This window comes from Nipponia nippon, unplaced genomic scaffold (assembly GCF_047370975.1).
Source record: "Nipponia nippon isolate SJK-2023a ecotype South Korea unplaced genomic scaffold, ASM4737097v1 scaffold_13, whole genome shotgun sequence".
NCBI lineage: Eukaryota > Metazoa > Chordata > Aves > Pelecaniformes > Threskiornithidae > Nipponia > Nipponia nippon.
Window position 1 is genome coordinate 13398408 of NW_028262324.1, and position 26364 is coordinate 13424771.

Below are 26364 nucleotides of genomic sequence, written 5' to 3' on the forward strand. Positions count from 1 at the left end.
GCTTGAAAATTGTTTAGGTTAAAAATTATCTGAAAATGAAGTTGGTGGTACTTTTCTTACGACACAGACTTTTGAATGGAAACAACAGATAAAGGGATTCTTTTGAGGTGCACCTTCTCCCCACTTCTCCGATACACTTCATAGATAATTATATATGATGAAAGCTTGTCCCAGCTTGCAAATTATGCAAATTATGCAAAGATCAAGCGCCCTGTGTGCGCGGAGTGGATGTACCTAAGGACGAGCTCACCTCACGGGCAGGGCGGGCAGGGACACGGGCACGCCGGACGATGGCGCAGGGCTCCCGAAGGGGCCGGGACAGCCGCCGGTCGGTCAGCAAGCCCCAGGGGCGGCACACGCCGTATGGGAGCGGCCGCAGCCCGCTCCAGGCTCACCGCGGGGACAGCGACTTCTGGCGCCGTTAAGTCCGAAGCGGGCAGGACACTCGGCTCGCCCCTGAGGGGAAGGGATCCCAAAACTGGGCCTCCCAGGCTGCCCGCCGCTTTTCCGCACCGCTCAGCCACGGGCTAACTCTGTACCACGGGCCTTCGCGCATAGCCCGGCGCCCAGACTCGACGCCCTTCCCGGAGCGGCCGCTGTGTGAGGAAAACCCGCGGGCTGAGGCGCGGCAGGAGGGAAACTACCGGAGGCCGCAGTTTTCCCGCGCTTTCTCCACAGCGGCGCAGCTGCAGCTGCGCCTGCGCACGGCGGCGAGCGGCCGGGGGCGGCCGTCGGGCGGGGCGGGACGCGGCTGCGCCCCAGCTGGGCCGTCCCGGCGGCTGCCGGCGCCATCCTGCCGCCGTGCTGAGGCCTGCCGGGCGGCCGGGCTCTCCCGGCGGCTGTCAGCGCCATGGTGCCGCGGTGCTGGGCCCTACTGGGCGGCCGGCCCCCGTGGAGGCCGGCACTCCTCCTCCTCCGCCCGGTGCCGCTGCCGGTGGGGGGCCGGCAACCGACTTTCTCCACAACCTGCGTGAGGTGCTCAAAGAACAGGCGGCTGAGGCAAAAAAGAGTCATTTCGGAAAGGAAACTGGTAAGTTCTAGAGTAAATCAGCTGTAAGCGTGCGGTGCAGTTACCTTGCTGAGCGGTCACCTCCCAGACGCGCCTTAGAAAACAGCTTCCCTGCTCCTTGCCGTTCTCTCCTCACAGTGATCAAGTATATGCTCTTGATGTGAGGGATTATTTTTCCAAAATCTGATTATCTTTGTGAATAGTGAGGAAATAAGTCTGAAATCTGACATTATCGGTGTTCAGAAGGGTTGTAGTAGCCGTGGGTGTGCCTTTGGGCAGCACCTCTTTGGTTGAAAGCATGCGTAGGTCGAGAAAGCAAAAAGTCTTATGTAGCTTTAAAGCTAAAATACTTTTTTTTTTTTCTCGCTGGTTTTATAGTCTTGCATAGTAGTCATTTTATGTCAGAGAAACTGCGGAGTCCTAGCAGTTTTTCTTCATGTTCTTCTAATCATGCGTCTATGGAAAATCCTATTTTCTAATGATCAACAAACCACTTCCCATTTAAAGCAACAGTTTCCTGTCTCGCCGTGTGGTGGTGCTAAATACTTTTCTAAAAGAGGCTTTTTAAGAAATCACTGGTCGTAGTATAACTTTAGTTATCAAGAGTTAGGTTTTTTTTCAGTTCCTTATCTTGGTATGGTAATGCTAATAAGACTTTTTCTCCCTCGCATACTGTTTGGGCTATTTGATTAAAGTGACCCTTATTGCTCCTTCTCATTATGAAGTTCCTCAGTAATTGACAGAATTTGAACGTTACCACAGTCAAGGTCATGCTTTCTCTGTTCATCCTGATACATAAACAATTTCACCTACCTGTAGGAATATACTTCTCTAATATTTTCCCTTGGTGATTTCAGCCCACTTCCTCGAGAGAGGTAAATATCATCTAACCTATTTTGGTGACAGAAAAGCTGAAACATGGTGCAGCATAGTTTGCCAGAAGCCAAATATTAAGTTCATGTCAGAAATAGGAACAAGATCTGTGATTCTCTTTACACTGTATCTTTTTTACCCCCTGAGCAACTGGTTGTGGCATATATTAAGATCTCCTCTGCTTATTCTGTTTGAAAATATCCCTCCCACACGTGCACTATGTCCTTTTTGCAAATTTCAGTTCAATGTAAAGAAGTAAAAAGTTTATCTACTTTTTTAAATTTTTGTTGTCATGAGTAGGGACACAATAATTGAGTGACTTTGGTTTATAGTGTGGTAGCTGTCTTGAGCTACCTGTCAGCATTATATAAGTGTATTAAAAGGATACTTTTCCTGTTATTAGTTCCCTGAACATGAATTTTGTACTTCTGGTGTCTGAGCTGCTGCATTAGGTTATATCAGCATAGCCTCAGACCTCTACTTTTAAGGGGGTTCTTAAAAATACTTGAAAAATGAGATCTATTTTTCTTTATTATTATACTTAGTATGCTGTGTTTAGTTGATCTGTGAATGGCAGCAGAGTTCTGATTTCTTTTTTTTTTTTCCACTGTTGAACTCATCATGACTAAAAATAGCAGGTCTGCATATTACTAAGTTTTGCAGAACAATCAACTTGTTGGAAGATGACTCTGATAAACTGTACTTAAAGGGTACAAAACCCATCCTTGTTACAGACACGCTATTTCGTGGATCACCGGAAAGTGCGTGTGGTTGGAGGACAAGGAGGAGGAGGGGGTCATTCTTTTTATAGTGAACCCAGAAAAATATTTGGAGGGCCTGATGGTGGAAATGGAGGTGATGGGGGCCATGTCATTTTGAAGGGTAAGACTCACTAAATCTGTTTTGTTTTATGTTGTCCTGTTGCTTAACACCCCACCCTCCGCAGCAAAAACAACCCTACAACACACTTTGTATGGTGGGAGCTGGTAGATGTGAATGTCAAAAACGTTAAAATGGTTATTTCTGTATAAGTTATCTTTACTTTTTAAGCTTTGTCTTGAGCTGTGGTAACAGGGACATAAATGACACTGGCAGCCTTAGAAAGCATTTTGAAAATCAAGATATTTTGCAGATGTTTTAGTGGCTGGCACCTGACTATGTTATGATAAGGCTGGGATCTGATCAAATTTTACTGTTAAGATGGATAAAGCTGCTTCTGCCACCACCCTGCTGCAAAATCTGCTAATCTAGCAAATTAATTTTCTGGAGTATTTTGTAATGATTGATTTTTTGAATGACCACATAATAAAGTCCATGGTTAATAAACCTAAGTAAAGGCAGTTAAACTTCATCACAACTTACATGAATGTTAGTTTTCCCTGATACGTTATTGTTGAGACAGTAAATAGGATATGCATTCATGCAATATTCTGAACGGGAAAGAACAGTCAAAAGGTTGCTCTTCTATGCCTATTCAGCTAACACAACGTGTTTAAAATATGTGTATTTTGCTTTACAGCTGACAAGCAAATGAAATCACTTTCTTCAGTCCTCCCCTTCTATCAGGGTTTTCATGGAGAGAAAGGAGGAACCAAAAACTGTTACGGAGCTAATGGTGCATATGTGTATGTTAAAGTAAGTAAATTAAGGTTGTGTGCTAGTGTGTTAGCTTTGTATTAAATGAGTTGGGCTGGTTGGCACACAGGCAGATAAGGCTGCTTTGAATTGTAAAAATTAGACTTCTTTGGAAGGTACATCTGGCCAAAACAAATACAATTCTGATTTGCTTTACTTCTAGGGGTCATATGCCTAGAGCAATCAGAACACAGAACTTCTTAAACAGGAGCAGACTTTTTTTTTTTCATACTTTCTGGTTTTTCTTCAACATACCTCTTTTGGTGCACACCTACAGTATGTTTCATAGCTCACTACTGTGCTTAGGCTTCTTTGCATAAAAGGAGAGAAAGAGGGTTATGGTATTGTTAACATTTTAATGAAGTGTAAATGTCTGACAGTGCTGTTTGGGTCCAGAAAGCGAGCCTCATGAAGTACACTTCTCTTTCTGGATTCCCCAGCTTGAGAATATGGAGGAATGATTTTCAACAAATCTGAAATCAGCTGGTAAAGGATCTGCTGAAGACAGCTCTGCTGCAGAGTTTGAGCTTCAGTGTAATGCTTGCATCTCTCTTCACTTTAAGGTCCCTGTAGGTACATTGGTTAAGGAGGATGGGAAAATTGTGGCTGACCTCACTCAACATGGTGAAGAGTATGTTGCAGCTTATGGAGGAGCTGGAGGGAAAGGTAATCGTTTTTTTCTTTCCAATGAAAACCGAGCTCCAACGTTATTTACTCCAGGAGAGCCAGGCCAGGAAAGGGTCCTTCATCTGGAACTCAAGACAACAGCTCATGCAGGGTTGGTGAGTGTCACTGTGGTTCTTCAACTTCCTTATCGTTGTAGGATGACACTTGACTGACTGAAGAAATAATGCTTGATAACATTTTTGTTAGCCTTTTGGCTTGCTTGTTTAGAGATGGAACTCGATGCTTTCTTGCTGTTACTTGGTAGAAGGGTGTCCAAAGTGATTTGCAGAGCTGTCACTCTTGCTACTTGACGTCATCCTACTTTCACCAAGATCACTATATATAGAAAAGCAATGTGCAAGATTTATCAGTGAGCAACAGACTCACTGATGATGTACAGCAGGCTTTGTCTGCCAGTGCTGCAGATGAACAGTATAGAGAGTTCTTCTAAGTTAATTTCTGTTTTCTTGGGTTTTTTAAAAAAAGAAAATGGATAAAGTTCAAATCATCTTCTGTTTCTCTTTTTACAGATATTAAACATTTGACTTTGTTAGTTCTAGGTTTAGCATCCTCTGATACAAAAATATTATTTAGACATGAATGCTAAGTCAATTTACAGCTTAAGCTGTTTTCATTTTTGAGTATGGAAATGCTTTAACACCAGCTGGTAAAGCAGTTAGAATTATGCTTTGCTGCAAAGACTTCTTGCTGTAGTTCAACAACTGCAGAATAACTGTCTGCTCTAGCAGATTTTTGTGAATTTATTTAGAGACTAAGAAAAGAGTTGGCATTGGTGGATCAATACACTTAATTCTCTGACCAGCTGGACACTCTGGTCCACTTCTCACATTTTTGGCACTAATTTGGAAATCTGAGATGAATTGGTTCTGTACTTCCTCAAAAATTCGGAATGTTCTGTACTTCACTTCCTCAAGAATTCGGAATGTCTGACATCAGCAAATAGGAGAGTTGAGGATTTGATCTTTCATCTGGGGATTATTGACCATGTATGTAGCTATCATTTGTCAACTATAGGATATCCCAGAGTAACTTCATTTCTGGGATAGGTTTGTTTAAATTCTTGCCTTCTCCCCAGAAGGCCAGGTTTCAATTTAATTCTTTGATGTCGAGACTATGAAAATCCCAAACTTGTAGGCATTCTGCTTACTTATAGGCCAAACTATGTTACTGAATCAGGGACAAAGCCAATTCTGAATTCTTTTGGAAAATAATAAATCAGAGTTAGAAAACACAGATATAATGGGAAGTGCAGGGCAAAGTGTCATAACATTATTTCAGGGTAAAAGAGATCTTATGGATCTTTTGGTTCTGACCAAAGTAAACACTTCAGATGGCACAAAAAAAGTTAAGGGGACCCTTCCACGTTTGATTTATTTAATGTTTATGAGCAAATAAAACATGGTTTAGGAGAAACAAAAAAGGGAAACCAGGATGCTTTTCAGAACTAAGCATGCAAAATTATTGTTGTTATATTCATGCTGGAAGAACCTTGCACATCTGCAGAAGCTTGCAGGTTTTTTTTATTGGGATTAACCTAGAGCTGTGGCTTTAATGAGTGTTTGTGTTCCAGGTGGGCTTTCCTAATGCTGGCAAATCATCACTTTTGAGAGCGATCTCCAATGCAAAGCCAGCAGTGGCCACCTACCCATTCACAACCCTAAATCCCCATGTCGGCGTTGTCCACTATCAAGACTATGAACAAGTAGCAGGTAAGAATCGTAGTACGTTGTGTGTACCTTGATAGCAATTTGTGTCACCTGGGTTATTCTTTGAAATGCTGCAGAAGTAAGTTTAGCAGTGCTGTAGAATTCTTACTAGTTCTAAAGAACTTGAAACAAAACAATACTGAAAGCCCACCTCATATTCACTTATATTTGCCCTTAATATCAAAGTAGCAATCTGTGTTCTGTCTTCACTGGAATAATCTAAATTTAGGGGTTTTAAAAGATAATAGCAGCCAAACTTAACATGAGGTATGCTTTAGTATTGATGCATTGAGATGTAATTCTAAAAGTACTTGCACTGGCCAGTAAAAGACTGGTTTTTGGTTTTGGTTTTTTGTTTTTTTTTTTTTTGGTTGGATATGTTGGATTCACTGTGAAATTTCTCTCATTGTAGTTGCTGACATTCCTGGCCTAATAAAAGGTGCTCATCAAAACAGGGGCCTCGGGATGGCCTTCCTAAGGCATATTGAACGCTGCCGCTTTCTCTTGTATGTGGTGGATCTCTCTGCGTCTCAGCCATGGATTCAGCTGCAAGACTTAAAATATGAACTGGAACAATATAGAAAAGGATTGTCTGAGAGGCCTTGCGTTGTCATCGGGAATAAGATTGACCTTGCTCAGTCCAGGATCAATCTGCCACTCCTTAAAGAACAGATAGATGAGCGGGTCATTGCGTTGTCTGCGTTGACAGGAGACAACCTAGAGGAACTGTTGTTGCATTTGAGAGAACTGTATGACACTTACGTGAAGACAGAACAATCACGAGGGCAAAGCCCAGTCAAGTGGTAGGAACCAGAACTACTGTGAACTGTACTGGAAGGAGGAAAAAAAAAATCATAATTTGGTTAGATTGCATCTGTGTGGTTTTGGTTTTTTTATAGGTTGTATTTTTTTTTTTTTTTTAAATGCAGGGGGCACAGCATGTGGATTTGTTCTGGACTGCTGCATTGGAAAGATTTGTCTGTTTGTTTGTTCACCTTTGAGGTGTCTCAGGTGTTTTACAACAAAATTTGAAAATTGTAACCATGGCAGGTGTTGAATTGGAAACCTGGATCCTGTTTGGCATTAGATAGTTAATTATGGAACGAAGAGAATGCTATCTAGTAGAAATGACTGAAATTCAGGATCTGCAGGAGATGCTGGCTTGCATTCTGAATCGGAGTGAAGTGACTTCTCAATTTTCACTAATCAAAAGTTCTAGAATAAAGATAAGGTGGTCCTATGTTTATCAGGTTTTATACCTTAACCACTTTCAGTCATCTTCTCTTAAACTTTTCTCCTGTTTTGTTTTTTTTTTTGTTGATGTTGTTTTTGTTTTTTCTCAGAGGAGGCACAGCTGCTCACTGGTTTTGGGACAAGAACCATGAAACAGCTGCCATTAATGATTGAAATAATTTCCTCGTTAGTATGAATAACTATCTTTAAATGCTGGCAGCAGCTAAGTAGCTGTATAAACTAGCCAGGGAACAGTCATTTGAGACTCACTTCTGAGTTCTTGTCCAGGTTCCCTGAGGTATCTCAAGCAATGTTCTGAGAAATCCTAGGCTTAGATATTCCAAATAAAAGAAAAATACAGTTCTTTTCTCTCTCTTTTTTTTAAAACTATGTCATTTTGTGGACAGTGTTCTTAAATTTTGTTCTTTAGGAATTCAGAAATCTTCATTTGGAACAGTGGGTCTTTGCCCTCTCCTCATGCTGAAAGAAGAGCACCTTCTGTATATTCTGGTTATATTCTGTGTAGAAGATTATTATCTTAATAATGAAAAGTCAAAATTTATCAAAACATATTATTAAGCTTTTTCATAAGGAACCCTAGCAGACTTGTGGAGTGCGGAGACACAATGACTTTTACTACTTAAGTAGTCAGGAGAAACAATTGTACTTGAGCCTTTACTTAAGTTTCTTGATTTTTAAAGCAGACTGCTGGTTTGGAAGGCAAAGTTAGTCTGGAATTACAGACTTTGCGCATACTTTTGTCACATCAGTGAAGTACAACGTAAACTCATTAGCACCATCATAAAACAGAAGATGTAATGTTTGTAAACTTGGCTTTGTTTTTTCAGGAAATACAATAGTTAAGGTTTATGGACAGTTTGGTGCGCTATACAACATGCACCTATCACTTGTCTTTGGTTAAGCTTTGTTAGCTTACAAGTAAGAATTTCATTATGTTTAAGCTAAAATTGTCTGTTTTCTGTTGTATCAGCAGTACTAGGAATTACTTGGTGGGTTTAAAAAAGAAAATCAGCTGTAGCCTCTAACTACTTCCTTCTGTACGCTACAGAGAAGGTGATAATTCTCTCGGTTTCTGTCACTTTGCACGCTTTGTTTGATTTCATCTCTAATGCTTCTGGATGGTGCATCCTTAAAAGGCTGGCTTTCTCACGGCTTCCAGGAACGATGGCCTTTTTTCCCAGACTGCCTATGACTGGAAAGGGGCAGTCTTGTTCAATCTCTAAATTAAAGCTCAACTCGCACCCTCCTGCTGTACCAGTGTTGGGATCAGCTCTGTGATTATGAATTAGAACTAACTTTGCCTCTATAAGAAAGATGGTGCATGCCCTTTCTTATTTTTAAGAGCAGCAGGTTTTTATTCTGAAAAAATGCAAGGTCGACTCAAATGCCTGAATTATTAAATAAAAATATGAGCAAAACAGGTAATTACCTTGCCTAAATTCACATTCTGAGTATTTCTGTCTGTGGTCAGGTGTGGAAAGTAATCTATGCATGAGAAGCAGTGATATTGGTATAATCACGAAAAAATGAAAACAAGTGTTAAATCCCAGAGTCACTCTCATGTTTTGTTTCATACTTGTTTCATCCCTGGGATTTACCAGACTGAATTAGGTAGAAGTTAATTCTCAGTTCCGTCCTTCTGTTTTGTTTTGTGCAGCATTTTTAGGCTTCACTGTCATATTTCCTTCTATTGCTACATGTTTTTCAGCCACATTTAATAAAACCAGGAGAAGATTGCCTGAACACAAAAGCTGGTGCAGCTTCTTCGCAGAACATTGGACACCTACACATACTTTGCGCTCTCTCTGACTGTATTTTAGTGTTTGGCAGTCTTCGAGAATGACAGAGGCTGTTTAAAAAGCCTCTGTACTCACAGGTGCTTTCACCCTTGCTTTCTAGTGCTCGTGCAACCTCGGTTCTTGGAGTGGAGAGCGTTTTGTGTACTGATGTGCAAAAAGCACAGCAGGTTGCTAGATAGCTTAACAGAATGTCTTATTGATCATATAATTGCTTTCTTTGTTCTTAACATTTCAGCCACCTGTTCTGAGGTGACAGTACCACGTTCCTAACCACATGCTTGTAGGGTTCAAAGTGGCTTTACAGGAGAACATACTCCTTCCTCTGCCGATGAAAAGTGCCAAATAGCTCCAGCTTTCGTGTTGGAACAACTGTTTGTAGGAGCTTGAACTTACTGTCGTCAATATACATCTATACCGAATGAGGTAACCTCGTGCTAGAGGTCCGTGTGTTAACGCCAAACAAAAGGAGTGCCTGCGTGCTGCTCAGCACAGTACTGAGTTAATAGCTTGGGCCGTTTCCCCGTAGCGCTCTTTCAGTTTTAGCATGAAGATCTCTTGCATCCCATTCTAATTATGAGGGACAGAACTGGGGAGTAACCTCTGGTTCTGCTGAAAATAAGGTACTTACAAAGGAAACTCTTTTTATGTCTAGGAACAAAGAAGGAAAAATAACCAGGTTAAGAGAGAGAATGATGAATTGTTTCAGAGAAGAATGATGTGCTATAGGATTTCTTTCCACTGTTTTTTTTTTTGTTTTGCTAGGATTGGGGTGGGTGGGCTTGTTTTGTTTTAGGTTTTGGAGGGGTTTTGGTGACTTTCTTCTGCATGACTTTCCTTAACTAGCTTTTGCTTTCCTCTGCTGAAACCTTTGATGCTGTCCTTGATTTTCAAGTTGACAAGGGGAAAGAGATGGGGATTTTTATTCCTCATTCTGATAATAAGCCTTATTTTAATGTGAACTGAAGTCCAGTCTATTTTACATTTCCTAGAGAAGCTTGAGCCATAATTTTGTTTAGTACTTTACAGTTCTGGTACTCATCTTTTTAATACATTTTTTAGTACATGATTACAAGAGTGCTTTAGTGCTAGTCGTGTGTTTTTATATTTGTTTTCAATCCTCTCCCCCTTTGTAGGTTCTTGGAAACTGTAGGTGGTATCAACTGAACAGAAAAAGAAGATTAAGTGTTAATGTAAAAACAAGCATTAAAAAGGACCACACTTTTTAAACATATGGATATTGAGGACTCATTGCAGTACATTAAATAAAACATTGAATGTGCTTAAGCATGGTATATTTTGCAATCTGCTTTACTTGTATGGTTTTGTTAAGAACTTTTTTTGTATTACATAATATTTTTTAAGGTGGATCAGAATGTGTCTGCGATGAATTGCACTGACAGCAATAAAACCGAGACCCTCGCTGCACTTGTACAGAGTGGTTCTGCTCTGCTGCAGCGCCGCGCTGGGACGAGAGCAAGGCCTGCCACCACCCCGCTTCCAGCACTGGGGAGGCCGTGCAGACGGCACTGCTCGGGGCCTCAGCACGGGGCAGGAGACGCAGGACACAACACCAGATGCTAGGTGATGTCTGCCTGCATTCGTTTTGGTCATATGTATGCTTAGGGTTGTGATATTACAGCAGCAGTAGGTCACCAGTTGCTCGAACGCAAGGAAAAGTGAAGGCTGCCAGAAGTGTCAGATCTCACTTGGTTTCTTTTTCTGTTGCAAGGAAAATTTCATTATTATATGTGTATTTATTAAGCCTCTTCATAGTGATTTTTATTTTTAAGTAAATTTGTGGTAAGTGAATAGGTACTCTGACTTGAACATGTTTAAAAACTTGTAAGCTGTCGTTTTTAAATATTGATTCAAATTAGAGAATTACAGGGATGGCTACAAACCAGAGATGCTGGCAAGGTCCCATTCTATCAGTACCGTAGTTTGCATGTGTTTGTACAAGCTACTCGATGCAGAACGCCAGTCTAACTTCTTTCTGTCTTGTCTTCCACAGGATATTGCTAACTGGGCTCACTGTCCGACACCTGTAATGTAAGGTTGAGGCTGGGACCAGAGGTTAGGTGTGCTGCAGGTGTGCAGATTAATGAGTTACTAATTGAATTGCAGGTGGAACATAAATAGGGAGCAGACAGGCTGCTGGAAGGCTAATGTGTTGTTTGAACTGTTAACTCTGCAATGGAAATCAAGATACAATGAATAAATGCTTTGGCTTAATCTTTCTACGAATATCATTGTTGTGTAAAAATGGATTTTCACTAGGAGCAAGATTACCTTTACTTTGGGAGCTCTTATTTTTGGGGATACCATAGCCCATAATCTGGAGATTGTTATCTTGCATACAAGTTATGAGAGATGAGGCTTTTTTGGGAGAGGTGGTACATTTACAGCGTGCGTAGGGAGAACAGGCAAGTTTGGAGCTCGGCATCTCTTCAATAGGTCCACAGCCCTGTCGTTCCCGTGCAAATTGTGTTTTGGTTTTGGACCACTTCCGTTAATAATGAAGTTCATCACCATTGTGAAAATGGGTTTGATATAAATTAAAACTTCATCCTGATATTGCTAAACTTCATCCCAATATTGATGTGTGCCTGGCCTTTAAAGAACAGCTTTGTTTTCTTCTCTTTGTCTTCCACACTGCAGTTTCCAGTGCTGTTCCCCATTAAGTTTCCCCATCTTGTTAAATAGGGATTAATTGTGCCTGCATGACAGAGGTCTGGAAAGACTGAAGTTATTAATATTTGGAGGGGAAGTTATATATGCGTGCCAATAATGATGAAGGATGATTTTGCAACTCTTGATAATAGAACAAAGCTACCTTCAGGCTGCACTCTCAATTTTTCTCTATGCGATTCTGAGATTTATTATGTGGTATGTGCCCATTTTTCTGCGACACGAAACATAGCTGGTAGGACAAAGGCAGGGAGATTTTTATCAACCTTGTTTTAATATTGAGATTGTGTTTGTCCTTCATTTTCCCACTCAGAGTAATTTTTCATCTCCTTTTTCCTGATTGAAATAGAATTGTCCAAGGAGGCCAAAACAGCGTCTGATTTCATATCCACAGGTTTGGGATTTTTTTTTTCTCTGCCCTTGTTTATGTGAAATATGGCTTTGACTCCTTGAAGTGTGCATTCCTTGGTTAAGCTCTGTTCTTTGTTTATTGCTATGCTGTTATGTCACCAAGGTGGAAGTATTTGTGTATTATGTGTGTGTTTCCTGAATGATGAGTGAAGACAAAAGACTAGCTGTACTACTAAACCATATAATTATGGTTTAATAACTAACTCGTGTCTGCATGCTCAATTTCAGGAAGAGGTAATGGGTATGGCTGGTTACTTTCTTACAATCCATTTTATTCTGGTAACGTTCCATTAATTTTAATTGGAGTCACTCTGGCATAATGCAGTGGTGACCCAGGCCCAGGTTGGTGGTTTTTTTTTTTTAACCTGAATGCAGCATTGCAGTATACTCAAACACTGTTATTTTATGTCATGGTTATTGGGTAAAACAAGGCACAAAACATGAAGAGCCTTGTGCTTCTTCACATACGCTGAAAATGTTTTACACAGACTAAATCACCTTTCAAAACGCGTGCTTTAGAAATGCACTTAGATCCAGACTTATTAGCACTGACTGAAAAGCAGGACTAAAAACTAACTGCAGAACAAATTATCTTTTGTTCTCCAAATCCTCAGTGAGTGCCTTTTGTCTTTGTAACTGGAGAAACGGATAGTCAATTCATTTGTAGGTAAGAGTCAGTATTTTAGAAAACGTCTATGGTTTGGGATCAATTTTAGCATATGGAAAAGCTTGGTCATAGTTTTAAAGATAACTCATTTCAATCCTGATACTTGTTTCCTCAGGGCTTAATTACCATTGAGATTGGAACATCACTGTTTTCCAAAGATGCGAATCCTCACCCCGTGCTTCCTTTGTACACACACTAATCAACCAGAGATAGAAGTTAGCTATTCACTGTCTAAATCTAGATAAATTAATCTTCCACTAGAAGTGGAAAATGCTTATGAAGAAAAATATTTGCATGAGGCAATGTAATTGCTAAAACACTGGTTGTCAATAGGACATCTGTGATAGTACAGATGAAGTATCCGTATTTTGATTATCTTATTCGTGAAATCATACTGGTTTGTGGCTATTCATTTCCTGTTGTTTTCCTCTGTTACAAATCAGGAAGATGAGTTTGGGCAGCTAGTTTGCTTTGTCCAGACAGGACACACATTTATCACATTTAAAAAATAACCTGGTAAAAGGTCACCATATTAAATCAACATTTTTTTTATTGCTTTATTTTAGAAAATGTTTATTTTCTTCCTTTACCCACCCCCACACCAGACATGTAATGGAAGATTGAAACAGTAATTCGAATCAACAATTATTGGGACAGTGAGCTCTGTCTAGAAAAACAAAAACTGGTAACATTTGATAACTTCAGTGCCAGAACTTGTGGTTTTGAAGCTTGCCCACCTGTGCTATGGGTTAAGTCCCATACTGGCTCTGCAAGGTCATTATGGCCCCTGTAACTATAGATGTAAAAAATGTATTTTATTTTGGGAAGCTAACTCATCTCTGTTTCTCTATCAAGCAAAATTTTCTAGCTTCATTAACTAATTTATTGCCATTAGGGAAATGGCTTTGAAGGATGAATATTTCATGTGTTTTACATCACTTTTTTTTTTTTAATATTACAATACCTTATGTTTGAGAGTGACTTATTAACCTTCTTTCACTGGTAGAAACTGAATCACAGGACGCTGAGGTCCAAATCTAGCCAGGCTGCGAAAAGCCTACGTCCCGCTGAATTTTAGAAAATCTGAATTTAAATACCTGTCTGGATTTGGAGCCCAGTGACTTGCACAGTCACACAGGAAGTCTGCGGCAAGGCAGAGGACCTGGAATTTGGAAAAAATCCAGTGTGGTGCTAGTCCTGTAACACTGTTTTTATTCTAGGTACTTTGTACAAGAGTAACTTATAGCTAACCATATAGGTCATATTTGCATTTGTAGCTTCAAAGGGCTTGACCTAAAGGTGTGCAGAGAAGCACAGAAATACACGGCTCACTGAAGAGATGCCCAGGGCAGCATGCGGCTTCCTATCTGCCCTCCACAAAATCCTCCAGTATCCATTTTACCCTCTTCATGGTATTGCAGGCTGGTTTAGTGTTTAGGAGCTTTCTGTGAGACGACTTGAGATATCTCCTTTTTTTTTTTTTTTTTTGAAGGTATTCAGGATTTTTTTCCACAGTAAATAAAACTTGATTTGTGGATGAATAACAAAAATTGCCATGTGAAACATGTACAGTTTATTAACTGATGCTGCTAATTCATGTAAATTATCACTAATTAAATGTTCTAAAGATAGTGATTTTTTTTTTAATGCTTATTAGATGTATTGAGGTGGCTTATGAAACTGATCAACACAGAACAGTTCTAGAAACATCTATTAAGACTAAATTAAGTTAGTTCTACAGAAGTTAATTTCCTAATGTGTTTAGTCTGGAACAAAACCAATAATACATTTAACTAACCAGGTCACTTGATGAATGAATGCATAGTTGGAAATGTGCTTTTAGTGAATATTCAAGCTAAAAAATAGCCATATTCCCACTTTCATGCTAGTAAAGCCTAAGTGCTTATATATTAATGGAGAAAATAATTGCAGAGGGTCACAAATGTAATTGAATAAAGGAGGAACTTGTTCAGATTTTCTCAGAAAATATTTTATGCTTGTTCTTGTCCTTGATAGCTAATATATGTGTTTTTCTAAGGCAGTTTGGTAGATCCTGTCAGCACGCAAATACCTCTTCAGAGATTGTTGTACAAGTGGCATTTCGGCTAACTAAAGTTCATGTTTTGTTTTGCTTTGCTGTGGAGGAGGCAATTCTGCTGTTCTGTCACCTGCTGATCTGATAACTTGTCATGCCACAGTTGTGAGTGATTAATAGTGATTAGAATTTTCCCTATTTATAAATTGTGCTTGAAAGGCACTCTACTGAAGTGATGCATAGCAAATAGTACTCAGTGAGTTAATTGCTGAGGTGAAAATATGGTTATTAAGATAAGTTGATCGTAATGACCTTAAATAGTTGATTTCCTTAATAGTCTTCTGTTCAGTACTTTAGCTGGGGCAACCTCTCCAGAGATGAATGAAGGAAGGTTGTATTTATAGTTTTTTCAAAGGAAATTACTATAAACCCCATGCTCTCAGAAACCGTTCTTGAGATGGTCACTTTGAAGCAGAGGTCAGGAACATGTGGGATTTCTGAGGGGGAATTTCTAAGGGATTTCAGCTCTTTATCTTTCTGAAATAGGTGACCTGTTCTGCATACTTCAGTCTGCGTGAGTTCTTCCCAGTGAGAACTTCAGAAGGGATATGTTGGGCATTTTGGTCCCTTGCTGAGGTTTTAATTTACCTTGTTGCTGTATGCTTGCAATGGCTATCATCCACGCGTGCTTGACTTCAGTCTTTCCCTTACTCTAGAATTAGCTATGTGTCAGCATTCTTCTCTCTGTAGAGTTCTGTAAAGTACTTTGCGACCTTCATTTTGATTAAAAGTATTAACGGCAACAAAAAAGGATCTTCTTACTTGTTACTTTCATGAAAGCTCTTGAACAACAGCTTAATTCATAGTTCTCCGAGTGCTTAACATGGGCTTCATGCAAGCATTATACATATTATGTTATCCCTGTGTATTTTGAATACAAGCTGTATCAGAGATATTAAACAGTGCTCTAGCTGTAATGGTCTATTAAATTTGTGCTGCTTAGAGTGTAAATTATTTTCATAACGGAGGGTAATTGCTCTGCTTTGTCAATCCATCGTCAATTCATGAACACTGCAGGGTGTACGCGCAACCTCATGTTCAAGGAATTATATATGCAACTCCCATTATTGTTTGTTGTTCAATAAACAGCTTCTAATGACTAAAGCTGTGTGTGAGCTGTTACTTAACGGCTAAAAAATTTGCCAGAACTGTCATTGCCTTTCTAGCAGAGAGCTTGTTGTTTGTGAACGCTCAGAGATATCTTGAATGAGATTATTAACTACTTTGCAATCAGTTTTCCTCCACTGTTCATTGTGCTGCTAACTCCCAGGATATTGTGTTAAAAAATAATTCAAAAGTCAGTGTCGCATCACAGATGCGCTTTTGTGCTTAAAAGTGCAGATGCCTAAGTTGTGGGCACGGTCTGCCTATAAAAACTACTTTTGTCATGCGTTGTGCCTTTACACGCCCAGGAAGGATACTTGTGATGTTTGTACACACACGCACCACAACTGCCTACCTTCATACCCTTTCCTTGCCATCTCTAATATATAATCATTGTATGTTATGGCAGGGGGTCCCAGGAATTACTGACGGGTATTTGATGTATAAGAAAAGCCTTTACAACGCAACAAAAAGTCCTGCTTGGTGCATCTGAGTCATTTAGAGAAACGTTTCAGGTTGTAGAATTTTACAAAGGGAAAAATAATAGTCTTGTTCTTCCCCCACAAATGTGCATGCATAGCTCTACCTATAATGTTTGGTAATTGGATTAAATATTAGTTCCCTTTTGTACCCAGACTGTGCAAGCAGCTTGTAAATTATGGACTAAAAATGTGGGGCTTGTAAATACCTAGTAATAAGTAATACTCATGCATCCTGGACTGTGTAAATAAAAATGGTGCTGATTTCATGAGTCGTCAGCATTCCTGAGCTCACAGCAAGAGGTTTAGGGACAGACCTGGGTTTTCTTGCCTTTGAGGTATGTACAAGTCTTCCTCTCCCAGGTAGCAGTTGGGTTTGTTGAAGTGAATCCCAGTGACAGTCTTATATCTCAATAAAATGATGGTACCAGGTTAGAAACAATACCTTTCACCCTGTGGAAATTCCTAGTTGCTTTTCTAAACCCTGTAATTCCTTAATCCTGCGAGTACAACTATATTGGCAGAAAAGTATGTTGTGCGATGGTAAGGAGGAATGGAGATTTAAGTCAAGGTTAAGGGAACGCAGAAGTGCTGTGAGTTCCCGACTATCCACAAGGATATCTGTGAAATCTTGCATGAAAGGCTCGCTTTGCGGTGTTGGAAATCCCTTTTGTGGCACTCATCCAGGGCAGCTAGTGAAGTGTGTTTATTCTTGTCTGCAATTCCCCCATTGGAAGTAAAGACGATAATACTCCTTATTGTGTCCTATCTATTTGCAGAATGAGTTCTGTAGAGTGGAGAAGGCCTCTTTCAAGACCAGGTCTGTACTGCAAAGTTGTGCTGGTGTCACTGCATGGGAGCTGGGGTTATGAAAATTAATCCTCCCTCATAGAAATCACGTTGTTAAACTTCTTTTCAGCAAGGATGCTAACCTATGATCTTTCCAGCCTAGTTCTGCTACGAAAATGAATGTTCATTTACAAACATGGGAGGAAACCCATTAGTATTCTTTCAAATCAAAATATAATCACATCTTCTGATGTCAAAGTCCATCCCTCTCGGCAAATCTCATTAGTTACCCCAGACAGGTGTTTTTCACCAAAAGCTCCTTCTTGCGTGCTCCTTCTCTAGCCTCCTACTTGAGCTAATGAAGCTTCAGTGATGCTTTTGGAACAACAGAGCAATTTGTATAACTGCAGGTTGGAGAGAACAAATAAGGGCTGGTCACTGAGGACGGGCGCTGAGGAGAGGCGGTGGGAGCAAAGTTCCTCTATCTGTGTGAAGAGAGCTCTCGTTATTGGTGACGAGGGAGGAAGCATTACAGAGCCAAAAAGAAAGCAGCTGTGCTGAAAAATGTTCTTCGATAGTTTTTTGATATGCAGACGCTGCTCTGTGGAAGGACCGCAGACCTCGTTACGGTGGCCTTTACGTCCTCGAGTTAATGGAGTGTAGGTTTGTATTAAGAGAAGGGAACTGGCATTGCCTCTGCACAGGTCCTAGGGGAAGTCGCGTAGCCCGCTTCTTTAAAAATCTCCTGGGTGTGATTTACAGCTGCATGAACATTGCTTACTGAACACTGTGCATAAATTGGATACTTCTCTCTGGAAATAACTGGGTTTCTTTTCTGCGTGGAAGCCTCTGTGCTCCCACAAATATTTGATGCATATTCATAATTACAGCAAGTTGTCTCACATCGTTTTTGAAAACAGGTCCTGCCTGCTCGGTTTACGTCTAGACAATAGGAACGGGGCATTATTTTAGCAGGTATGGTAGCAAAAAATATATGTAGGTGTTTAGCTAAGTTAGTTGACAAGAAGCCCTGCCTTGCCTAATGGTAATGTGTTTTCACAGTTCATATTTGATTACGCCTAGAAGCTCCCTAGTCCCTGCCTCTTCCAAATGCATACAGACGTTTATATTCCGAACACGAAAAACCAGAACTCAAATACTCTTTTAAGCACATTTGAATTAGTCATCAGCTACTCTGAAACTTCAGACCAGCTTATAACATTTTCAGTCTGAAAACCAAGCTCAGGTGTGACCTCAGTAGTTATTTTTCTTTTTTTATTTGGCAAGGCAAGAGCTATTCTTTCAGGAAGGAACATAAATATCTTCCCTGCAAAAGCCACCAATGAATAAAATGACTTTCAGCTAAGTTTAGGTGATTCTGCCCATATGGAGGCCAGAGACCATAAAAATGCTGTGCAAAAGGCTCACAGTGAAACGTGTCCGTTTCTTTACTCTGTGGGGAAAGGACTTTAAGACCAGAAGTGCATTCTGAAAGCTCAGAGAAAAGGACCGTTAGGATTTTAAATTATACAGGAACATATTGGTGTCACCAGTGAGACTCTGAGAAAGCATGGTGCTGGTACGCATGGCATCTGCACTTCAGTGCGGGTATATCATGGCATTATGGATCACCGAAAGCAAAGCCAATCTCCACCAGCTCCCTGTCAGTATTATGAATTTTATGAGTCTCTTAAAACGGGGTATTTTGTTTACAGCTTTAGCTCTTTGACTGGGTGAATGTGTGAAAGAAGGGAATTCCTAGCCCACGTGCTTGCAAATGCACCTTGAAATTTAAAGCTGGTCTCATCACTTTTGAATAGAGTTACTACTAATGGTTGTAGGGGGAAACCCGCTGTTTGCCTTCAGTAAGTAACTACTAAATCATAAGCTAAGAATTTGAGATCAGAGGCTCAGACTATCTGGAAAAAAGTCATGTTCAGAATTTAAACAGTTGCAACTCCCTTTTTAAATGGCTGCTTGCTCAGCTCATCATGCGCAGGAAAACCAGTTCTGGAGCTAGGAGTGTTAATGTGTTGTTTTTATTTTTTTATTTGATTCAATGAATTCAAGCTCTAAGAAGGGGAAATATAGAGAAATGGGGAAAAAAAAGCCTGCTAAAATAACTCAGCTCTGCTCCCTGTTGCTTATCTCTGGTCTTCTTGCATAATAATGTTTTAACATTCTTGACGTGTATTGGAAAGTGGAGGAAATAAGAAAAACAAAACCAACCCCCTCTGTCATCTTTCTGGTTTATTCTACTAGACCGCCCAATTACCAGTCCCTGCTCAGGGAAATGCCTCGTATAGGAAAGACCGGTAAATTCTTTGTTCATTTGTTTAGTCAGACGTAACAGAACGGTAGTACGGAAGGTATTCTCAGGTCTAGTTTGTCAGAGATTCAGCTGTTAACCACAGAAAGCTGCGAGAGTTTGTTTAGATGAACTTTCATCTTTTCTGTTAAATTTCTTCTCTCTTAAAAAGGTAGAAGTGTCTGTGACAATGAGATTCCTGGGCTTTCAGTTATGTTTGGGGGTATTTCTATGAAAAAACACACCCCACCCCCCCCCCCCCAAATGGGAGAAGGGAAGGAACCCAGCAAGGTGCGTTATGCTGTAACCTTACACAGTTTTGTTAAATAACTGGTATCTGTTTTGGCTTTTCAGTAGCTACCTGTAGCATCGTACTCGTTTTGGTGGCAGGAGATGGCATGCAATCAACATTCATTTGCAAGCACGCTGAGGACCGGTGAGCAGAAGGCAGGGGACCAGAGGGACGCGTGTTCGGCAGGTACAAGAAATGGCCTCGTGTGCCACGTGCGGGCAGAATGGCACAGGAGCAAGTGTTGTGGGCATGACTTCAGAAGCTGATAAAACCTTCCTGGAGAAAGCTGGCTCTTGGATGGAAGATCACATGAAATGGGGCCTATTTCTCTTTTGCAACCAATTTAGTATCATTTTAACAGTTACTTGGCCTCTAATGTATTTCAAAGACCTTCCACTGATCCAGTGAAGATCATGCAGGATGACCTTTAAAAGAGGAAAACAAAATCCTTTTTCTGGAGGATGAGAACATGAAGCAGGTAACCGCTATTTAATACCAGGTTAAAAAAACAAAACAAAACAAAAAAAAAACAAAAACCAAAAACCAACAGACAGACACAACCATTTCTCCACCCTTTCCTTAAGGAGTGATGAAGTCAGTAGCTTTTCTTTTTATCAGACTGAACAATCGAGTAGTCCTACCTCTCTTTCTGAACAAATGAAGCTGGAAACTGGTACTTTGTTCACATTATGACTTTGTCATTTTTAGGCCGGCCAGTGGATTCTGTAAGTCACGGGAAGAGTAACGTTAACGTACACTTTTCCAATCTAAGTTGCGTGTAACATGCTCTGGAAAAGAACCCGAGTTGGAAAGGATGAAGTGATGTGCTCTCACCACACCCTCGGTGTGCTGTCAGGAACCTGTTAATCAGAGGTGAGAGAAACTCAGCTGTTTCAGGAGCTAATTTTTTGCAAAATGTATATGCTTTAGTTGTCTCCTCAGACAAATCCATAGATGTTTCACTTTCAGTTGGATTTTATCATTTCCAGTAACACCGCTTACCATAAAATATCTGGCAAACTTCATATAAAAATACTTTATTGGGGTTTTCAGAAGGTAGCAGACACGAGGAAAGGTACAAGCAGGCTCAAGAGTACATACTGTCAATTCTCAGTACACACACTTCGAAGGATATATTTTAACCCATATATAATGGTCTGACTGAACATGTCACAAGACTGAGATATCATATACACAAAACGAGACATCATTTAAAACCTGACTTCAGATGACAATACTGATCTGCTCAACAAATGTCACTGGAATAAAGTTGGATAGCATTTTCTTTTATTCCTAGCAGCAGCCAAAATGCAGTTTGCTTACAACAGCTAAGTGTAACTGGCAATCACAACATCATAAGCTTTTGGGTACTACTCACAGCATTTGGGTTTCTATTTGTAAATGTAGTTTTCAGACTTATGATTGTCCTGGTTTCAGCTGGGATAGAGTTGATTCTTTCTTCCTAGTAGCTGGTGTAGTGCTGTGTTTTGGATTTAGCATGAGAGTGTGTTGATAACGCACTGATGTTTTAGTTGTTGCTAAGTGGTGCTTACACCAGTCAAGGACTTTTCAGCTTCCCCTGCTCTGCCCGGTGCACAAGGAGCTGGGAGGGGACACGGCCAGGACAGCTGACCCAGACTGGCCCAAGGGCTATTCCATACCGTATGACGTCATGCCCAGTATAGAAAATGGGGGGAGTTGGCCGGGGGCAGCAATCGCTGCTCAGGGACGGGCTGGGCATCGGTCAGCGGGTGGTGAATTGTATCGTGTATCACTTGCTCACCAGGACAGCACTACTTAACACACTGATGTTTTAGTTGTTGCCATCAACATCACTCTCATGCTAAATCCAAAACACAGCACTACACCAGCTACTAGGAAGAAAAAATCAACTCTATCCCAGCTGAAACCAGGACAATGATCTTGAGCTTCCCTGTACGATACTGTTAAATATGAGCGTTTGCCATGGCAACTCCTTACGTGTTTGTATTACTGTATCACTGAGCAGCGCCAACAGAGATGGGGAGTTGAAGTGTTTCGCTTTATGGTCATACTGCCTCTGTTCCCAAAGAGGTTACAGACTAAATGGGCAAGTATGATGAAGTACAGGATGGGAAGCAGAGATAAAACGCTCAAGATCTCACGTTAAGATTGAGGATAGAGCCCTAGTCTCTTGATCTGGTGCTCTACCTGTGGAATTAGGTGACTGCTTAATAAATAAATAAATAAACTGATGCTTATGTTGCCTGGCTCAGCTCGACCCAGGTCTCCATTCAAATTATGTATTTTAAAAGGAAGCACACAAGAGTTCTGGAACGTTCTAAAATTAGAGAGGTCTGAAACTAACTTAAAAAATGGAACACAAGCTTTGCTGCTCCCAGTGCTTGTCATTCACTAGCATATTGCCAAAAGAGTATTTTTAAGATCCTGCAGAAAAGATTTTAAAAATGTCTTTGGGTCGTCTTTGGGTCTGCCCGGGCTCCCACGTCCTTCAGGGCCAGGGATTGAGCTCCGGGCAGGAGCATTGGTCAGCCCGTGGCTGGATGCAAAGGCAACCGGATCAGCTTTGAAGCAAGGATCAGGGAATGCCAAGGGGGTGCTTCAGGATGCTCAGCACCTCCGAGTCTGGCTGTAGACTCCTTAGGGCAGAGATCTGTCCCTTCTTGGGGAGGGGAAGGGCCACCTCTTGCACCACGTGCAGCGGGAATCTGGATTCTGGCTGTAGCAGTAATGATCAATGAGGTGTTTTCCTTCCGAGGTTCGTTCTTTTCTTTCTGTATCGTCACACACGTGTAATATCTGAAGCGTAAGGGAAAAACCCTCCCATTCATGGGGAAAATCAGGTCTGCAATCAGGTAAACTGTAGTTTGGTCCGGTGGTTTTAGGTTAGACATTTATTTTTGTTAGCTTTTTATTTTAACAGAACGCTGGTGCCGCTCTGGCTGTCTAGGTGGCAGCAGAGCTCTTTTGTGGCACCTCAAGTGGAGGGGACAGATTTCACTGCCTGTGGTGAATGCCGAAACCCCCTTCCCCTTCTATTCTGCATGGTTTTGTTGTTGATGGGCTAGAATAAACGAATAGTGGTCTCGCTGCTGCCTCCCTCACATGCCCCAGACCAGGGCTCCCAGGTTCTTCCGAGGAAGGAAGCCACAGTACTTTTCCGTAACACAGGTGTATGAAAACAAGGCTCTTCTCATCCGCACACTTCACTTCCAGCAGTTCTGAAGGGGATCGCGAGGTTGAATCTTCAGCTTCTTGGGGCAGAGGAGTTTAATGAAAGCTCTTCTGAAGCTGTAGTGGCAGAGAGGGTAGAGGACAGGGTTGATGGCCGAGTTGATCCACAGGAGCCAAAAGGAAGTCTCGTACCAGTAGTCAGAGATGCAGTGGCCGTGGCAGCCAGCGCGGATGATCATCAGCAGAGTGTACGGTGCCCAGCAAATCCCAAAAATGCCCACGATGATTGCCAGCGATTTGGCCACTTTCTTGTCTCTAGAGAGCCTGAAGCGTTGAGTCACGCTCTGGGACACTATCTTCATCCGCTTCTCTAAGGACAGAGTGGATGCTGAATTTCTGCAGCTCTTTTTGTTGCAACACCTCGGTTTCCCGGAGCTCTCGGAGCTTGTTGACAGCAGGTCTTTGGCACCCAGGCTGGCAGCGGAGGCTGCTGCTTGAGCTTTGCTGTTAGAGAGGTCGAGGGTTTCAGCTGGCTCCTTCTGCTCCCACTTACAGCATTTCAAAGAAAGCTTTGCTTCTGGGCTCATTTCCATCTCTTCAGTCAAGGACTGGTTGTGCACTTCGTGGAAAACATCCAGGCGTATTTTGGTACGCTTCTGTATGTTCAGGTAAATGCTCAGGTTGAAAAACATTACACTGATGAAAGGGGTGAAAAACTCCAGCGTAGAGGCTGTCATGAGAAAATACCAGTTGTAGAAAAATTCAGCGTAGCACTCCCCGGTGGGTATGATACTCTGGCCTGATATATACTCCCAGCTGATAATGGCAGGTCCGTAAAGCAGGAATGCAAATACCCACACCATCACCATCTTCAGCACCGCTTGCTTGGTGTTGCCTTGCTGGGCTCTGTAGGCGACCTGCAACAGGGAAACCTTTTCTTAAGTATGGCCACACACCCCAACTGGTTGAGGCTCTTCACAAATGAACTGTTAGCGTTCCTGGTAAAGTTGCTAGGCAATATCCCAGCAGGGTAACAAATTGACATGCCATGGGCAACAGGAGCAATTGCTGGATAAATCACACTCCTGCAGGGAAGACTTAGACCCCTCATCTTGCAGCTCCAAAACCAGATGTGGCTTCTGCTTGGTGAAAATGTCCTGAGTTGCTCGCAGCCCGGCAGTTTGCTGCACCCCACCACTCGCTGCGTTGTCCCCAGCCGCTCTCTGCAACTCCGGGCAGAGGCATGCATCAAACTCCCGCGCTAGGCAGGCACCCAACTCTGCCCCTCTCTGAGCCTCATAGCTAATCCACAGTGTATCTGGAGTTGAGGAACAAGCAAACAGCAACGGATCTCATCTGCCTGCAGGTTGCTCATTACCTCCTGCAAAAGGCTGAGCATTTCCAGCTCACCGTGTACCCAGAGAGCTCCGGGCAGTGCCCTGCCGAAGCTGGCACTGCAATCTCCTGCCGTGGCAGCCAGGGAGAAGCTGGGAGTCCCACTGCAATTCGCTTGTTTGTCCCGGGGTTAAGAAGTCCCTGCAAGTTAGTAATAGGTCTGCTTACCTCGCTGACTCACTTGTACGCTACTGTCCCGTCATCTGGGAAGGGAACACCTGCACAACGGGGTCTGAACCTTAAATGATTTAATTATGCCAGAAATACTAATCTAAAACCACAGCTGAACTATGTATTTGTGGATAATTATTGCTTTCCATCACCAGGCTGAAAGATTCATAATTTCTGGAGGATTCAAAGAGCTTTTAATTATTGCGGAGAATCTGGAGAATAAAGCAGGAGGAGGGTTATGCCCCTCTCAGCTGCCATGACAGGACTCACCGCTCTTGTCACCGAGAGGAATCTGTCATAGCTAATCAGGACGATGTTGAAGACCGAAGAGGTGCAGAGCAGGTAATCAACTACCAGCCAGAGTTTGCAGAGGCTTCTCCCGAAGATCCATCTCCCCGTCAGCACATAGGGCACGTACAGGGGAATGCAGAAGGCACCTGCAACCGGAGGGGTCCGTTGGCACCCAGGTGCGGGAGCCCCCCCCCGCCGCCGGCCCCCCGGGAGCCGCAGCCGCCGGGCTCTGCCCGCCCGGCCGGGGGGCGGTGGGGGGGTCCCCGGGGCTGCGGGAGGCTGCCGGGGGGCAGCGCCGGAGCGGAGCCGGGGGTGCCGGGGGGGGGGGGACCCCCGAGCCGGGCAGGGGCCGGCCCCGGAGCCCCTGCCCGCTGCTGCCGGGCCGGGCCGGGGAGCGGCTCGGCGGGCGCGGAGCTCGGCGGGGGACGGCACTTTACCTACTAGGAAATCCGAGATGGCCAGGTTGAGGAGGAAGAAGTTGTTCTGGGTGCGCAGGCTGGAGTCCGCCACGAAGGCCAGCATCACCAGCGCGTTACCGGCCACGGTGACGGCGATCAGCAGGGCCATCAGCGCTCCCAGCGCCGCCGTACCCGCGGCGGCGAAGCGCCCGGCGGCGGCGGAGCCGTTCAGCGCCCCGCCGCTCTCCATCGCCCGCGCCGCGCCGCGCCGCCGCCGCGGAGCTGCCGCCCCTCCCCGCCCCGCCCCGCCCCGCCTCCCCGCCGGGGGCCGCGGCGGCCGGGGGGGACCCGCACTCCAGCCCTCCGCGTCCCCCCGGAGCCACCCTGCATCCGCCAGAGCGTCCCTGCATCCCTCCAGAGCACCCTTCCCCTCTCAACCCAGGGGCATCCCGGCATTACCCCAGAGCATCCCCGAGTTGCCCTCAGAGCACCCCTACATTCCTCCTTCCCCCCGAACCCGGGAGCATCCTCGATTCCTCCCAGAGCGTCCTTGCATTCCCCACAGGAACGTCCCTGCGTCTCCTCAGAGCATCCCCCCAGGATAAAGGCCACGGGGAGTGCTTGTGGTTCCTGCCTCGGCGTCTCTGCCTCAGTGGAGAGGAGTGGAGGCCAAGGCTTAGCTTGTCTTTTAATCAGAGCTCAGCCAGGAGTGGTCTCTGGGCAGGCAGAGGAAAGAGGGTGATGCCCTGGCCCGTGTCGCTGGCTGGCAGCAGGAGGAGGAGGTAAAGCTGCCTGGGAGCCGGCAACTCTTTACCAAGTGGCCATGCCGCTTGGCCTGCAAACCACGGAGTCCTTGCCCACACCCCCACAGCGGGATGATTAATGCTCCCTCCTCCCTCCACTTGTTTAGCTTATCATAGCTAAAGCGAATAACTTTTGTTTGAATAATTTCTTCGGTTGGTGATACTCCAGGACGACGTTACCTACCACTGTAAAACCCCTGTGCCCAGTGCCTGCTCCAGACCGCGGGAGTGGAAACGTCTTCACGGGTGTCGCGTCACCAGGGCAGGATCAGCTCACCACAGTCACCGCCTCTGGAGAACGGCACGGGGACGTGCAGAGCAGCAACACTGGAAACC

At 43.1% G+C, this 26364-nt stretch overlaps 2 protein-coding genes across 2 annotated transcripts; one reads left to right on the forward strand and one right to left on the reverse strand.

Annotated features, from left to right (window-relative positions):
* The first annotated feature begins 752 nt into the window (after positions 1 to 752).
* MTG2 (mitochondrial ribosome associated GTPase 2) lies at positions 753 to 10247 on the forward strand. Its single transcript, XM_087749777.1, has 6 exons — positions 753 to 1030; positions 2617 to 2764; positions 3402 to 3517; positions 4081 to 4299; positions 5775 to 5913; positions 6323 to 10247. The coding sequence occupies exons 1-6, from the start codon at positions 851 to 853 to the stop codon at positions 6715 to 6717; spliced, it is 1197 nt and encodes a 398-aa protein (XP_087605903.1). The 5' UTR covers positions 753 to 850; the 3' UTR covers positions 6718 to 10247.
* An 11022-nt stretch (positions 10248 to 21269) lies between these two features.
* On the reverse strand, positions 21270 to 25475 carry HRH3 (histamine receptor H3). Its single transcript, XM_087749779.1, has 3 exons — positions 25265 to 25475; positions 24807 to 24973; positions 21270 to 23887 (listed from the first exon to the last, which is right to left on the reverse strand). The coding sequence occupies exons 1-3, from the start codon at positions 25473 to 25475 to the stop codon at positions 23003 to 23005; spliced, it is 1263 nt and encodes a 420-aa protein (XP_087605905.1). The 3' UTR covers positions 21270 to 23002.
* Positions 25476 to 26364: the final 889 nt, after the last annotated feature.

Bases quoted from the DNA above. Each gene is read 5' to 3' on its own strand.
- MTG2 (XM_087749777.1), top strand. From the start codon at position 851: ATGGTGCCGCGGTGCTGGGCCCTACTGGGCGGCCGGCCCCCGTGGAGG. The intron at 1,031-2,616 runs GTAAGTTCTAGA...TCCTTGTTACAG, and splicing joins TCATTTCGGAAAGGAAACTG to ACACGCTATTTCGTGGATCA. The intron at 5,914-6,322 runs GTAAGAATCGTA...CTCTCATTGTAG, and splicing joins AGACTATGAACAAGTAGCAG to TTGCTGACATTCCTGGCCTA.
- HRH3 (XM_087749779.1), bottom strand. From the start codon at position 25,475: ATGGAGAGCGGCGGGGCGCTGAACGGCTCCGCCGCCGCCGGGCGCTTC. The intron at 24,974-25,264 runs GTAAAGTGCCGT...CTCCGGTTGCAG, and splicing joins CATCTCGGATTTCCTAGTAG to GTGCCTTCTGCATTCCCCTG. The intron at 23,888-24,806 runs GTGAGTCCTGTC...TCCCTGTTGCAG, and splicing joins TCCTCTCGGTGACAAGAGCG to GTCGCCTACAGAGCCCAGCA.